This window comes from Heptranchias perlo, chromosome 24, assembly GCF_035084215.1.
Source record: "Heptranchias perlo isolate sHepPer1 chromosome 24, sHepPer1.hap1, whole genome shotgun sequence".
NCBI classification, from domain to species: Eukaryota; Metazoa; Chordata; class Chondrichthyes; order Hexanchiformes; family Hexanchidae; genus Heptranchias; species Heptranchias perlo.
Window position 1 is genome coordinate 9,430,474 of NC_090348.1, and position 17,491 is coordinate 9,447,964.

The following is a 17,491-nucleotide window of genomic DNA, read 5'->3' on the forward strand; positions in this document are numbered from 1 at the left end:
CCTGTGTGTCTCTGATCCTTGGGCACGCTGTGCCTGTTAAGAGGAGAGGTGCATGCAATTGTCCAGTGCCGGGTTATTTTCATGGCCCAGGTGCACCCCCAGTGGAGGCCTTGCACAGTGGGGCTGAAGACCGCCAGCATCGAAGAGTGTGATGCCCAGAAGGGTTTGAGGCTAAAGGATCATTATTGGCGGTGGTGGGGAAGTCGGGGGGGGGGGGGGGAAAAAAGAGAAATGAGATGGGAAAATAAATAGCTCTGCTGCTGATTTTCTCTTCAGGCTTTCCTTGGGACCCCTGCAGAACCTCCAAGTCCATGGGGTTCCTTGTGCAAAACCCAATGCCAGGTTTTGTTGCGTGCTCCTCTGCTTGTGTACCCAGATCAATGCGGAGGAATGCTGAGAACACCCCTCCCGCCTACTGCGGGCTCATACCCACTACCAATGTATCTGGGGATGCCCAGGATGAGAGAGAGGTGACCTGACTTAACAACTTGCATTTAGATAGCGCCTTTAACGTAGCACAACGGCCCAAAGCACTTAACGAGTCTTTATTTCTTTTTCCTCTTCGCAGTACCTCGGAACTGAGTGTTTCCCAGTCATGACGATGAGGAAAATGGGACATTGGTTACCTTGGTAACAGTGCCAGTGGCCATCTTAGAAATGGCAAGAATCAGCACAAAAACAGAGCGATCATATCTGAATCAACATTTGAGTTCCAGCCTAAAGCAGGGATTCCAATCAGAGAATTAACAACACACAACACGTTACCAAAACCAAAATGGCGGATTGATTCCTCTGCTAACATAATCTTTTGTTTTTAAATTGACATACAAAGGGATTCCAAATGATTTAAATGATCCAGTAAAATACTACTTACCCCTCATAGGAGACAGTTAAACCTGCCACACGAGAGTTCTCACAGCCCATTCCAAAATAGGTCAGTGATAATAACCAACCCAGGGTGGTGCACCCAATGGCCATCTTTGCAGCTTGAACAACATTCAACTTGTACTTTTTCATCACTAACCCACCAAAGAAAATTCCAAAGCACACTGCAGGGATATTGATGAGTCCTGGAGGAGCAACGACAATAAATTGTACAAGTCACTTCAGAATAAATGATTAAAATATAGACTCTTACAGCACAGGAAGAGTACAAAACTGTGGCAGATGGATTTCAACATAGGTGTGAGGTCATCCATTTTGGACCAAAAAAGAACAGATCTGGAGTATTTTATAAATGGTGAAAAGCTAGGAACAGTGGAGGTCCAAAGAGATTTAGGGGTCCATGTACACAGATCACTAAAATGTACTGGTCAGGGACAAAAAATAATCAAAAAGGCTAATGGAATGGTGGCCTTTATAACTAGAGGGCTAGAATATAAAGGGGAGGAAGTCTTGCTACAGCTACACCAAGCCCTGGTTAGACCACATCTGGACTACAGTTCTGGGCACCGCACCTTAGAAAGGATATATTGGTCTTGGAACGAGTGCAGCGCAGGTTCACCAGATTATTACCAGGGCTCCAAGGGTTAAATTAGGAGGAATTACATAGGCTTGTATTCCCTGAAATATAGAAAGTTAAGGGATGATTTGATTGGGGTTATTAGGATTTTGAAAGAAATTGATAGGGTAGAGAGAAACTTTTTCCGCTGGTGAGGGGCATAACCTTAAAATCAGAGGCAGGCCCATTCAGGAGAGAAGTTAGGAAACACTTCTTCATGCAAAGGGTGGTAGAAGTGTGGAACTCTCTCCCACAAAAAGCAGTAGATGCTCGCTCAATTAATCATTTTAAATCTGAAGTCGGTAAGATTTTTGCTAGCCAAGGGTATTAAGGGGTATGGAGCAAAGGCGGGTAAATGGAGTTAGGATACAGATCAGCCATGATCTCAATGAATAGTGGAACAGGTTCGAGGGGCTGAGTGACCTATTCCTGTTGCTATGCTCCTGTATTCCTATGCCATTCGGCCCATTGTGCCTGTGCCGGCTCCTTGAAAGAGCTATCCAATTAGTTCCACTCTTCCCCGCAACCCCCACCACCCCCCCCACTTTCCTCATATCCCTGCGATTTTTTCCTTTTCAAGTATATATTCAATTCCATTTTTAAAGTTATTCTTGAATCTGATTCCACCAGCCTTTCAGGCAGTGCATTCCAGATCATAATTTGCTGCGTAAAAAAATCTCATCTCCCCCCACCCCGTTTCTTTTGCCAATATATCAAGTTTACTTATCCATTTCTCAGTATAAAGTTTAACATCGCATAGTTCCTAGCAGCTGGAGTGCTGCCTGATTGCCAGTGCAGTCTGAAGGAGTGTGATGGAATACTCTCCACTTGCCTGGATGAGTGCAGCTCCAACAACACTCAAGAAGCTCGACACCATCCAGGACAAAGCAGCCCGCTTGATTGGCACCCCATCCACCACCCTAAACATTCACTCCCTTCACCACCAGCGCACTGTGGCTGCAGTGTGTACCATCCACAGGATGCACTGCAGCAACTCGCCAAGGCTTCTTCGACAGCACCTCCCAAACCCACGACCTCTACCACCTAGAAGGACAAGAGCAGCAGGCACATGGGAACACCACCACTGCACGTTCCCCTCCAAGTCACACACCATCCCGACAAGGAAATATATCGCCGTTCCTTCATTGTCGCTGGGTCAAAATTCCTAACAGCACTGTGGGAGAACCTTCACCACACTGACTGCAGCGGTTCAAGAAAGCGGCTCACCACCACCTTATCTAGGGCAATTAGGGATGGGCAATAAATGCTAGCCTCGCCAGCGACGCCCACATCCCATGAACAAATAATATTATTTCCCACCAATGCATAGTGCACATCAATGAACAAAGTCTCAACCAAAATCACATGATTTGACAATTGGTGATATTGCACCCATGATTTGATAGTTTCTATATATGGATTGCCCATCATTTGTGAATCTCTGACTTGAAAAAGGTCCTTACTGCAGTGGCCCGTTTAACAAACCCATGTGTGACTGAGCATCTGGTACAGGATCTGCTCAATTTCTCAGAAACGTGACTGCATTGCCACCTAGTGTCTAACATCTGCTGTCTAAACCCGGGCATGGATTCCTATCATGTTAGAGGAATGAGTGTACAAACGCATGTATGGGAGTGGGAATGCCAAAATCTACTCAAAACCATTAAGCTGATAATATGTAGCGAAGAATTAAAGGAAAATTCCAGAATCCAAGTTAAAGAGGCATTTTGCATGCTAAACATGCAATCCTTTAGCATCAGAAATGAAAGAATGGAGCACAATCTCAGAATAAGCAGGGTATTATTAGCTCTGGGAACCTTTGAGTACAATCATATTATCTAACAAGTCAGGGTAGGTGGTACAGTGGGTTATCACGACTGCTGCGGGAGTGGGAAAGTATCACACTGATGCAGTGGAGGCTATTCTCTGAATTGGGCGGGGAGGGGTAGAAATGGCACATTGTTGGGGCAGGGTAGAGGGAGTTACACTCTGCATGTACCCATACTGTCCCGAAATTAGATTGTTTCATGTTGACGCTGGGTATCACATGAACATCTCTTCAAACCCCCACTCTTAATTAAAAAGGCATTAGTGGTCATTGCTCTACCTTGAAGGTTCCCAGAAGCTGAGTTTGTGTTTGAGTCGATCACACTCATATATATATATATGGGAGTCATTTTGACCTCAACGGAAAATTGGGCAGTTTGTAAAAGGGACAGCTGATCCGATCACGTCAGATTCTCACCAGGTGGGTTAGGTTAAAATTACCCTCACATGATCTGGAATCCATTACAACAACTACTTGCGTTCATATAGCGCCTTTAACATAGTAAAATATCCCAAGGCACATTACAGGAACGCTACTGAAAAAAAACTGATACCAAGAAAAAGGAGGCAAAAGCTTGGTCAAAGAGGTAGGTTTTAAGGAGTGTCTTAAAGGAGCGAGTCGGAGAGAGGGAGGGAATGCCAGAGCTTAGGGCCTAGACGGCTGAAGGCACGGCTGCCAATAGCGGGGTGAAGGGAGTGGGGAATGTATTAGTGTAAAACTCCGTGAAACTCATGACTCGTTCTTTTAAGCGTGAATCAACTAAAAGGGTGACATTTCAAATGATGTGCAATTCTACAGAATTCTTCTTCCCCACCCTCAGAATGGTCCTGCAGGAGTCTCGGAGTATTTCAGGTTACACATATATACGAAACATGCAAGGCCACATAAAAAATTGTTTTTTTGGACAGAGTAAGAGAATTACTCTGCAGGGCTATGGGGAAGGAACAGGGGTGTTGGACTAATTGGATAGTTCTCTCAAAAGAGCCGGCACAGGCTTGAGGGGCCGAATGGCCTCCTTCTAGTGCTGTATAATTGTGTGAATTTTTTTTTTAAATGAGTTAAGCCTCATCATCTTCTGCCTTGCAGCAGTCTCTCACTTCACGAGCATTGGTTGTGGGTTGCACAATAGAGGTTGATATGAATGTACACATTCAGATTAATTCAGAGCTCACAGATTAATTAGAGAGCATCACAAAACATTTAAGCTTTTGTGAAAAACTGTACTGCAAATTTTTTTTTGGCTGAGGAAGAACCGTGATACACCATTTTTAAATCACTTACAGCATCACTTGAAAGTAGCATAAGAATATAACCTAAGAAATAGGAGCAGGAGTAGGCCATACGGCCCCTCGAGCCTGCTCTGCCATTCAATAAGATCATGGCTAACCTTCACCTCAACTCCACTTTCCCGCCCGATCCCCATTACATTATGATCAAGGCCACTGTTTGACAGCTTTCATAGAAAAATAGACAGAATTGAGTAATCCTCAACACGCTGATTAAATATTCCATGGAATTTGACACACTCAGGCAACATAAGCCAGTAGCTTTGATTATATGTTCCAGTGAGATGAATCCCATTGAATAACACGACTGTAAACAAATGAAAAAAAGATTTGCCAATTTTTTTTAAAATAAAGATTCAGGGGTAGATTTTTATCCTTACCTCCTGGGCGTAGAGCAGAAAGGAAAATCTTTTAGGAGGGGTCTGCACGCGGTGGATCATGTGCTAATAACAGAACCAGACCGACGTCCCTTCCGTTCAAGTGAATCCAGCAGGTTCGGTAAAGGGAATGTCCCTGGCAAGCGGTTTCCCAATCTGTGCTCTGCCTAGGCAATGCTTGATGTCCAGCTCGTAGAAACTACAATCTACCCTGCTTTCTCACGAACATTTCTGTACTGATGAAGCTTCTCAGCAGCCTGTGCCATTCACGCTGATGAATTTTAAACCTCAACATTCCCCAAGCTAGCAAGTTATGAAGAAAGAACTTGCATTTATACAGCGCCTTTCACAACCTCAGGACGTCCCAAAATTCTGTACAACCAATGAAACATTTTTGAAGTGTAGCCACTCTCGTAATGTCCCTCAGTACTGCACTGGGAGTGTCAGCCTAGATATTGTGCTCAAGTCTCTGGAGTGGGACTTGAACTCACGACCTTCTGACTCAGAGTGCTAGTACTGAGCCATGGTTGACTTTCAAAACATGCCCACCAATTCTATTTGCCTAGTTTTTGTGGCAATTACATACGTTTGAGCATTCATTTCACTACCACTTACATTGACTGCTCCCTTTTGTGCTCTACAAATTCAAGGATGTTATTTCTTGGGAATGGAACATATAATTGTTTTGGGTGCCCAGCGTTAGCATCAAGCATTGTTACTAAGTGAAAACCCTACTAGTACTGACAAGGCATTGTCTCTGAGCTTGAATGTCAAGCAATAGGCAGCCCACTGCCATTATGTATTGGAACACTAAAGGCCATATGCCTTGGAGATCCTGTCACTAAAGGGAGGAGAGTAAAAGAAGCCAGTCACTTCCCTACAGCAAGGAAGAGAAAATCAGGAGCGAGAGTCAACCCCTGGATCACTAGCACATAGAATCATGCAGCACAGGAGGCCATTCGGCCCATCATGACTGTACCAGCATATTTCTTCTGCTGTCTGGTTTAGAGTAGCATGGCTACTGGCTTGAGAGCAAATCATGGACCTTTTCCATTGGCCACAAATGTTACATGCCAGAATAAAAGGGAGGAAAATATTGAATAGATTGTTCTGCACAGATATATGTACAATAGCAATACAAACCGATCACGAAGTTTGATTTGGATGCTGACTGTCCGTACTGCTGCTCAATGAACTTGGGTTTAAAGGTCAACATGCCGATTAGAGAATTGTATTGTACGATGATTGACAATAAATACAAGACGTAGATGGGGTTTGAAAACAGCGCTTTCAATGAAGAAAAAAAACCTGGAAAGCAAGAAAATGCAAGAGTTATTTCAGATAACCCAGTGGAACTTAGTTTGAATATATTCCAAATATTTCAGGAAAAGAACTCCTCAAATTCCAGTGCCAATGTCCACTTTTGGAATTTACTGCAATATTTTGCTGCCCATTTTCCAATTAGGATTTATTAGAGATTTAGGGCAGTGGTCCTGTGCCTCCTGTCCCATTTCCTGAGTGCCCATGTGAGCAGGAACGGAGTATTCCTCGCAAGCATGTTGTTAATGGGAGGTGGATTCAGCAGTAAGTTCTGCACACCCCCAATTTTCCTTTTTAAAAACTAAAAATAAACAGCCCTTAAAACAGCGAGCAACATTTTTAGTTTCAAGAAAAAAAGATTCCCAGCTTAAAGCAGTCAGACTTATGTCCGCAGCATAGCAGGACTAAATCTATGCAAAAAGCTATGGGAGAACCTTCACCCCACGGACTGCAGCGGTTCAAGAAGGCGGCTCACCATCAATTTCTCAACGGCAATTAGGGATGGGCAATAAATGCTGACCTTTCCAGCAACGCCCACATCCCCACGAACGAATAAAAAAAAAATCAAGGGTCTTTGGGGGTACAAGTACGAACAAACATGCTCACACTAAATTCCTCTGTGCACTTTTAATGCAGGTGTTAATCCATTTATTTTACAATGGTTCCTTGCTTTCATCTTCATTTGTATGACATTTGTCCACATTGAATTGCATCTGTCACCTATTGACCCAGTCACATGAAAGATTGAAAGCTTTCTGCATCTGGTTATATTGTTTATTATTTGCCTGATTCCTATTTTGCTACCATCTGCAAACATGGAGAGTTTGCTTACTATGCTCTCCTCTAGGTCATAGGAACAGCAGTAGGCCAGTCAGCCATTCAATCAGATCATGGCTGATCTGTACCTCAACTTCATTTGCCCACCTTTGATCCAAATCCCTTGATACCCTTTCGCAACAAAAATCTATTAACATCGGACTTGAAAATTTCAATTGAGCCAGCATTCACAGTCTTCTGGGGAGAGCGTTCCACATTTCCACTACCCTTTGAAAAGGTGTTTACTGATTTCACTCTTAAATGGCTTAGCTCTAATAGTTTCTCTGTATCTATATTATCAAATCCTTTTGTCATTTTAAACACCTCGATTAGATCAACCCTCAACTATCTAAACTCAAGAGAATACAAGCCAAATTTATCCAACCTGTCCTCATAATTTAAACCTTGGTATCATTCTGGTGAATCTGCGCTGTACCTCTCCAAGGTCAATAAATCCTTCTGAGGTGCAGTGCCCAGAACTGAGTGCAATACCCCAGATGGGGTCTGACTAACTCTACACAGCCAAAGCATAACTTCCTCCGCTTTGTAGTCCAATCCCCTTGAGACAAAGGCAAACATTCCACTTGCCTTTTTGATTACGTTTTGTACCTATCCACTAGCTTTTAATGATGTGTGTGCATGGACACCCAAAGCTTTCTGCTTCTCCACAGTTTCTTGTTTCTCACCATTAGGAAAATATTCCAAGTTGTCTTTCTTGGATCAAAAGTGGATGACCTCACACTGAATTCCATTTGCACAGTTTTGCCCACTCACCTAATCTATCTATGTCTCTTTGTAACTTCCTGCTCCCATAACTTATTGGGCCTTCTAACTTAATGTCATCTACAAACTTGAATATACAACTCTCTATTCCTTCAACCAAATCATTGATATAGCTGGTGAAAAGCTATCGTCCCAATTCAGATCCCCGGGGAACATCTCTTGTCACATCCCGCCGATCAGAGGACATTCCCTTTATCCCTAATCGCTGTCTCCTGCCTCCCAGCCAAATTCCAACACATCGGAAGGTCACTTCCAATTCTGCATGTTTTCACTTTTGCTATTAATCTCAAATGCCTCAAAGTCCAAATAGGAACATCCATAGACACTCCCCTAACCTCCGTGCTAGTGACCTCCTTCAAAAAATTCAACTAGATTAGTCAGGCATGACCTACCCTTTGCAAACCCATACTGACTCTCAAATATTCATCAAGAACAGTAAAAGGGCCCTTACATTCTCCACTAATAACCACTTTTCAGCCTGAAAATTTTCTATTTCTGTGATTCCACCTTTCATATTTTTAAGCCAATTTTCTATCCAGTGCCTTCTATTCTCTAACTCCTTACTTTGGCCAATAATCAGTAATGTGGATTTTAGCAAAATCGGTCTGAAAATCCAAGTACATGGTATTGCCTGCATTTCCCTTGGAGATCGTGTCAATAATGTCTGAAAACTTAGCTGGTTAAATGTGATCTCTCTCCTAAATCACATTGAATGTCCTTACATGAGCTATACTTTTTCAAGTAAAAAAAGAAGAATCTGCAAATGCTGGAAATATGCAGCAGGTCAGTTAGCAACTGTGAAGAGTGAAGGCAGCTCAATGACCTTTCAGGGAGTGTAACCCTTGATCAGATCTGATGAAGGGTTACACACTGGAAATGTCATTAACTTGACTTTTCTCTGTAAATGCTGACTGATCGGTTGTGGATTTCTACCATTTTCTATAATATTTCCCAAATGTTGAACCACTAAATCTCAAATATTTCCAAAGACTTTCCCTATAACAGATGCTTAAAACAAAGTAGTCTACACTTCCAAGGAATGTCTCACCATTTTTTGAAATGCTCATTTTTGAAGTAGCAAAATGGGAATGAATGACACCTATGAGGCATCCCATCAGATTTAAGTAACATGGGAGTGCTGCTGCAGTCTAATGTGTTGCTGCAGCAACAGATTGTAGTGCTGATGTGAAGGATGGAGGTTTGCGCAGGGAAATCCTGATCTCAATATGCTTTTACAGGGACGTAGGTCAATAGAAGCCTGGGTAATGGGACAATACATCACACTTCCATGGAGGGGAAGTCAACTAAGCAAGTCAGACAGTGGTTCTCTTGGGCTTCTCCTAGTGGCAGCTACATAACAGGTGTGAGTATGAAACACACACACCTGGGTCTTGAAAGTGAGGGGAGATTATAAAGTAAATGGGAAAAAAATGGTCTCAGCCTTGTCTCAAAGGTAGCACTCTCACCTCAGAGTCAGAAGATCATGGGTCAAGCCCCACTCCAGAGACTTGAGCACATAATCCAGGCTGACACTCGCAGTACTGAGGAAGTGCTGCACTAATGGAGGTGCTGTCTTTTGAATGAGATGTTAAACCAAAGCCCCGTCTGCCCTCTCAGATGGACGCAAAAGATCCACGGCTATTTTCAAAGAGCAGTTGAGTTCTTCTGGTGACCTGGTCAATATTTCCCCCTCAATCAACACCTAAAATAAGATTATCTGGTCATTTATCTCATTGCTGTTTGTGGGACCTTGCTGTACACAAATTGCTGCCACGTTTCCCTACAATACAACAGTGACTACACTTCAAAAATACTTCATTGGCTGTAAAGCGCTATGGGGTGTGCTCAGGTCGTGAAAGGCACCATATAAATGCAAGTTTGTTCGTTGGGAAAATTAAATACATCACAACAAAAAGATCCCACTGGTATTGTTTGTTTAATGAAGCAATGGATAACACTGATTTTTGGCATGTTAGCAGAAAATGGCAGTATTTTTGGTACTTACCCTTGTTCGTTGTGGAAATCGTTGGTTTAGGATTGCTTCCTACAGGTTCACTTTGATCCTCTTTGATGAACTTCATCTTTTCAGAGGACTTGTTTTTTAGTTCTTTTGTTAGAGACTTTGGAAAGAACCAGAATGGTATGGCAGAAAGACTGGCAATCGCTCCGGAAATTAAAAACCCAAGCCACCAAGCACCGACCCATCTTGCATCCTTCGAAGTAATTGTGATTCTGTCTATAAAACAGATGTCCAAGAACATGTTACATTGGAGATGGTTTTATTTAAATCCAATTTATAACCATGCATTGGCCATTGATTAGAATTGAAGGTCAGTGCAAAAAGGGACAAGTCAACAGGTATTCTGATCCTCACTCTGTGACTGGAATTAGTTAAGATTAGCATTGTCCCACCACCAATATTCGCTCTTTCCTGTACACTTGATGCCCCTCAACTGACATGCTGGAGGTAAAAACTCACTCCTGCTGAATATTTAAATTTATGCACAGCATCGAGAAACAGCCAATTTCCCATTGGCTGGAAGCTCACTGCTACCCATCCTGGGTACAACTGAAGCCACTAGTTAAAATAGATCAGAGTGACAGACTTCTCAAAACAATGACCTAGACTGTCAGCCCATTCAAATCAACGGAGCTGTTTAGTGGTGAACCAGAGGTTACATTCAATCGCAAATCTCCATGATTGTCACTGAAACTAAATCCGACTTGACACAGCTGGGACAGGATAAAAAAAAACATGTAGAGAAACAGACTTCAAAACAAGTTGTAATTCTATTAACTGGAAAGGGAACCTTACAAGTTAATAGTTCTAATTGAATGTACTCGTTGCTGTTTTGTAGATGGGAGTTGACAATAATGAAGAATAAACTGAAAGCCAACAGGGAGTCATCTGAAAAATACAGAATACGGACATCAGACGCCAACAAATATTCCAGCCTGTGGTTTGAAGCCAAGACTTAAAAATATAACGGTTGCAGTGCACATGACGTGTTGCTGCAAAGCAGTTTGCGTATCTCAGTCATGCACTACGAGCAGTATAACTAAGGCTGGACCAGTGCCAGGTTTGCAAGGGAGGGGGTGGGAGTCACTTGAAGGGTTGCCTGGCTTCAACTTCACACTGGCTGCAGTACCAGCAGAATCGGTATAAGGGCAACTTTCAAAATTTGAGTTTAAAACAAGAGCTCCCAAGGCCGACATTCTAATGCTAAAGAGAAAAGAGAGTGCAGAGCGTTTGATTGCTCTAATATTAGAAGTTATAGTTGGAGGTCGGGGGCAGAGTTTTGCCCAGATAACATTCATGGTAATCTGAGGGGCCCTGTCAATAAAACAGGCCGCCCTAGGCCATATTCTCTCCAATTTGTACTGCCACAGCTAGACTGACAATAAGGTAGATTTGCTGACCGGTCACGCAAGATAAACGGCTATAAGTGGACCTAACCAATCGGAAATAAACACCCCACTTCACTTTCTGGTTGGGTGGTCACGTGGAACCAAAGACACCCAACAGTTTCTTAACTGCAACATTTAAATGAGGCCCCATTACATCACTTAGATGGCCAGACAGAATTTCCCCAGCGTTTGTATGGAATACATAAACATGCCCATATCCCTGGATGGTAGAGTCTATGCTATGGGCAGAAGTTTCTTGAATAGAGGCCTACAAGAAGATTTACTGCTGTATTGCGAGCTTGATTGTTTCAGTTTTTATGTTCCTCCCCCCCAGCCCCACCACTGCCTATAGTTAATTGCCGAGAATGCTTTGTACCAAATCTTGTGGTACTCCCATTATTTTTTTTTGTTACGCCCACAATATTGGGCACAATGGGTGGCCCCAATGGAATAGCCCTTCACTTGTGTTTTCTAAGCAAATAGGAGGAACAATGCAGTGATGCCAGGCAGGTCAGGCTGCACCAGAGGCAGACTGTGCCCACCCATTTGTACCCTTACACCTGCATTCATAGGCAGACATCTACGCTCCAAATCATTGGGGGGGGGGGGGGGGGGGAAGGTTGTGCCATCTCCTGCAAGGACGCCTGCAGCCAACACATACCATAGGGCTGGCACTGCCAGTGACAGTAGCCCTCAAGTTCTATGGCTCTGCCTCCTTCCAGGCATGCTGGTATATAAGGAGGGTGCCTCAGTGAGGACATGTTCATTCTCCTGGCCATCTACTCCTTCAGCACCATCCCCACGTCGCCAGGTATCAAGCAGTGGGCGAGACTGCTGTACCACTATGCCTTGGCCAAAGGTTCCTTCCAGCCATCAAATATCCTGCGTCAGCCATTTTTTCTTAATCCAAGCAGCCTTTACAAAGGCTGAATTTTGTCCTCATATACAGCCACTTACCTTCAAGGTCAAAAGGAAGCATCCCTTTAAATTTCCCCATCACCCCTTGTAAGCTGCACTTTAAGGGCTGTTTACACTTAACTTCCCACCCTCCTCTGTTGAACTCCCAATGCCAGGTTCAACCTGGGAACTGGCTCACATTACGCATATAAAGCAAACCCCGCAAAATCACGTGGGGCCTGCACAGTAATGGTCAGGCTGGCACAATGAACATGTCACCTGACTATCACCCAACCACAACAGTAAGAAAAAAAATCATTTAAACTTTCCTTACCCAAATCAACAAATCCAATGTCAACAAAAAGCTTGGCACAGTACGATCCCAGTAAATATCCAAACAACGGGCCTATGAGGGCTACTGTATGCAAAATTCCTAAAACACAAACAAAAAAAGGTTTCTCAATATGCCGATAACATATTTGGTTTATCAAATATTGAGATAATTTCATAATAATTTGAAGTTACCTATATAAAAAGAAGCATTTTCCTCTGTGGCGTGATCGTCAAGATAAGATACTCCCAAGGGTCCAGTTGGCGTTTCACCGATTCCTCGCAAAAGATTTCCAAGGAATACATATATCCACATGGAGGAGCCTGCCTCTGTCTCACAACCTGACAAAAATATCTGGTATGTCTGAAAACATCCTATTCGTAAAATTACTCAATTTAGATCAAAGATGTTCAACTCCATTGGTACACTTACCAGAACGGAGCACGGATGAAGAGGTCGCCTCAGGTGCAGAGGTTAACGTGCTGTTTGGCGCACTTGAACACTGAGACGTACTCATAGTTGAATTGCTTGAAAACGTAAGTGCCGTTTCATAGTTGTAGCTGGAGCAAGAAAACCATTGTCAACAGGGGCAGCTAGATAAGTACATGAGGGGGAAAGGAATAGAAGGATATGATGATAGGTTTAGATGAAGTAGGGTGGGAAGAGGCTGGTGTGAAGCATAAACACCAGCATAGACCAGTTGGGCTGAACAGCCTGTTTCTGGGGTGTAATTGCTATGTAATTCTATGTAATAGCTAATTATATATATTACAAAAGCAATTTATAAGTATACACACAGTGAAAATGAGACCAGCGTTAAGAGTAAATTTCATGCTCCCAATGGAGAGTTGCGTTTGAAGGCAGTGGGAGGGTGACTGAGCCTCTAGCCTTCAAACACCACTCCCTAGAGAGGGGCGCCAATGAATTTACTCATCTAACATCAGCCGGATCAATGCTTTTATTATGCAAGTACCATACATTAGATCCTCCAGTAAATAACAGCATCAACATTCTACAATGGGTATGATTTTACTTTCTGTTAATTGTACTTGGTAGGTGAAATTCTATATAGTTTAAGTTAGGGCCAAGTTTCCAAGATATTAGTGGAATTACATCGGTGCTAAATATTGTCAGCAGTCCAATACAGAGGTACTAAAGGATCTCCTCCCCATAATGTGAAAAACCAGCAACCCCACTGCTGTGCTGTCTGTCTCCAGGACTATCCCCCAGTGTTACCAAATCCTACCCCCTAACTAGTACTTTTAAATAGCTGATATCTAACTCCTACTCGTACAACTCATTGTGTATTCTGAACCTTACAACTGACAAAGATATATATGTACAGGACTGTTGTTTTCGATCTTCGCACTCTTCCCTTGAGAATATTGTGGAGTATTGGAAGGATTCACAGGCTGATTCACAGACTGACATGAACATTCCTTCCATTGGTAGTAACCATCTTTATACCAGGCGATAGGGGAATTCGTCCTATATAGCAGGAAGGGGCGGGGGAGGTTTATGAGCTTCCAAAGCCCATATGATGAGGAGGGGCACCCACATCCACAGGACGCGAGTATCCCTGCTGCACCTTCTGACTTAGAGGCGGGAATGCTACCACTAGGCCAAAAGCTTGTTCCAGGGAAAAAAATATAAAAACTTATCAATGGTTTGCACAGAATATGGGACAGAATCATAGAATTCATTAGGCAAAACACCAGTAAAAAAAATGGTCCTGATGTTTTCCTCCAAATGATATAACTACCCCCACTGTCACAGACTGTGTATCCTCCAACTCGCCATGAGCATCACCACAGGAGATCTGCTCGTCAGTTATAATTGATGAAATAGGTGACATTAAGGGAGAGCTGCCTTTAATTTCACAAGGGGTTGAAATTCCTCCTTACCAGCAGCACGTCTGTGACTTCCTGATGTGCGTGGCCGGCAAGTGAGGCTGCTTGAAAGTAGCACTCATTCATAAAACTGGCCCCAGAGTGTGCACCGGATAAAAGTGGGTGTATCTCAGTGTCAGCTCCTGTGATTTCACACTGCACACTGAATTTCTGGCCCGGTCTACTACACAGTATTCAGCAAGCAAAATTAAACTGAAAATCAGGCTCGCTGATGTTATAAAGTTAAACAAAATTCAATAGTTAAAATGTTACTGAATTTCTACACTATTTTTTAAATTAAAAGAGGCAATATAATTATACAATAATTTTGATTTATCTTCTTGTTAATTAAGTTTCACTCAAGTGTTAATCAATATTGGAGCTAAAGACAGTGATAGCTTGTTCCATGTATTATCCCACTGAGAAACTGCATTGCTACTTCTCTACACCCCTTTCCCCACAAAGATGTAAGTGACTAATCCTTCTTCGTGCTTACTCATTTATTTCCATTGTTTTAACTTACATTCCAGATCGACGGAGCCCCAACTTTGGGCCAGAATTTGCTGGCAAAATAGCGGTGAGTTTAATGCGCACACCGTTATTAGTGTGTAAATCGTCCAGCAAGTTATGGCGAAGAAGAGATACCCTGTGAAATGTGAATTGGTACAAATTGCTGGTCGATTTGCGCCACTCTGCCGTTAGCCTTGCCTTCAGTCTCCCTGTGAGTTTCATGAAATTGCTGTATTTGTGCTCCTAAAACGAATTAAACTCGCTACAGAAAGTCAGGGCTGGTACTTAATGATTTATGCTCCTGCAATGCCACTCAAACTTTCCGGCCCAGAAAGGGAACAATTGAAACTGTGGAGTCTCATTCTTGCAGGTTGTAAATTGTTCTTTAGGTTTTTAAAACTTTACATTTAAAAAATTTTTTTTCTTACTTTTCCTTTGTCTCTTTTCTCCTAATCCAATTTTTCTTTCCCTCTATTTCTCTTTCCATACCTAATTTGACTCTAATTAACCCTATTTCCTTCTCCATCATTCCTCTGTTTCTTTCTCAATCCTTAAATCTCATTGCATAAGGAGACAGACGTGTAGGTCATGCTGTTCAAGGTCCCGGAATACATGGAACAAGCTCCAATACTGATTAACACTTGAGTGAAACTTAATTAACAAGAAGATAAATCACTGCAATGATCTTGCTATGCCATTATCAGCTCACACTTGAAGCAATTTGCGGTGCAAAAAATGTTTTTTGAGCTGAAGGGTCAGGAAACAAATCTAACAAATGGGGCATGTCACGAGATGCTCCACTCCAGCAAATTCTGGGCCATTGTCATATTGCAATTTGTGGGACCTAACTGTGCACAAATTGGCTGCTGCGTATCCTATATTACAACAGTGACTACACTTCAAAAATTACTTCACTGGCTGTAAAGCACTCTGGGACATCCTGAGGTCATGAAAGGCGCTATATAAATGCAAGCTTTTCTTTCTATTTTAGTCTGATTAGGGGAAAATATGATTATGAATTAAACTATGTGGAAACTTATAGGGATAACTTTCCGACTTCACACTCCAGATGGGGAAATTTTTGCTCACTGGCAGCACATATCAGAGATCTGGTAAGATTTTTCTGTCTAGTTAAATGGTCAGAAAATAGCATGGGCTTGATTTACCAGAAAGTGAAGCTCCCTGCCTGGCACACAAAGTCAGAGAAATACTCGTTATAAACTGTTTGTAATAATAAAAACAACTCACCGTCCCATGAAGAAATGAGGCAAAGCTACTAAAATCGTTCCTAGAGCCATGACTAGGCTTCCAATGGCGATTAGCTTGGGCCTGTGAAGTTTCGCTCCAAAGTAGCTCACAAATGCAATCACAAACAAATTTCCTTAACCAAAAAGGGAGAAAAAAAAAACTTGTTAATGACTTGCATTTTAGATTCCCGTTTTGTTGCAGAATTCCCAAATCAATACTTACCGATTTCAAAGCTTCCATCAACAATGCCAATTAGGGAACTCGGTATGTCGAAACGTCTCTCTATTTGTGTGATTGCGCTCTTCATGTAGCTCCCAGATAATGTTTTGGTAAAGTACAAGAAGGACAAGACTGCAAGAAACAGCTTTGAAAATACAAGACATTTATAAATGAATACATATTGATGGGATTAATTTCTATTAACGATCACCAAAAAATGTGTGTTAAAGTCTGCCAATGAAATTAAAGCCTGGAGAAAACAGAGAAAGCGAGGCCCTTCTAGACTATAGCCTTGCCTACTCTGAAATTGTGACTGTAGAGTAAATTTTCTGATAAGTCCAGACAAACTTAATTAACTGGCGTAAATTAAGTGTACAGTTTTGGTCTCTTTACCCAAGGAAGGATATACTTGCCTTAGAGGTGGTGCAATGAAGGTTCACTAGATTGATTCCTGGGATGAGAGTGTTGTCCTATGAAGGGAGATTGAGTAAAATAGGCCTATACTCTCTGGAGTTCAGAAGAATGAGAGATGATCTCATTGAAACAAAAGATTCTGAGAGGGCTTGACAGGATAGATGCTGAGAGGTCGTTTCCCCTGGCTGGAGAGTCTAGAACTAGGGGGCATAGTCTTAGGATAAGGGGTCAGCCATATAGGACTGAGATGAGGAGGAATTTCTTCACGCAGAGGGTTGTGAATCTTTGGAATTCTCTACCCCAGACGGCTGTGGATGCTGAGTCTTTGAATATGTTCAAGATTGAGATCGATAGATTTTTCAACTCTAAAGGAATCAAGGGATATGAGGATTGGGAAAGTGGAGTTGAGGTCGAAAATCAGCCATGATCTCCTTGAATGGCGGAGCAGACTCGAAGGGCTGTACGGCCTACTCCTGCTTCTTATGTAAAGTGGGAAAATTGGGCAGATAGTCATTTCATCAGATCTTCTTGAACCGCTGTGGTGAAGGTTCTCCCACAGTGCTGTTAGGAAGGGCGTTCCAGGATTTTGACCCAGCGATGATGAAGGAACAGCGATATATTTCCAAGTCAGGATGTTGTGTGACTTGGAGGGGAACGTGCAGGT

The 17,491-nt window shown here is 42.6% G+C and overlaps 1 protein-coding gene across 1 annotated transcript in view; it reads right to left on the reverse strand.

Moving 5' to 3' along the window:
* LOC137341820 (solute carrier organic anion transporter family member 1C1-like) overlaps positions 1 to 17,491 on the reverse strand; it is a 35,406-nt gene that overhangs the window by 14,213 nt on the left and 3,702 nt on the right. Inside the window, exons 2-9 of the mRNA XM_068005325.1 lie at positions 16,417 to 16,558; positions 16,195 to 16,327; positions 12,980 to 13,107; positions 12,742 to 12,888; positions 12,551 to 12,649; positions 9,917 to 10,147; positions 6,136 to 6,300; positions 875 to 1,070 (exon numbers count right to left, since the gene is read on the reverse strand). Of these exons, the coding sequence (XP_067861426.1) occupies positions 875 to 1,070; positions 6,136 to 6,300; positions 9,917 to 10,147; positions 12,551 to 12,649; positions 12,742 to 12,888; positions 12,980 to 13,107; positions 16,195 to 16,327; positions 16,417 to 16,558 (1,241 nt within the window). The remainder of the gene's footprint in view (positions 1 to 874; positions 1,071 to 6,135; positions 6,301 to 9,916; positions 10,148 to 12,550; positions 12,650 to 12,741; positions 12,889 to 12,979; positions 13,108 to 16,194; positions 16,328 to 16,416; positions 16,559 to 17,491) is intronic.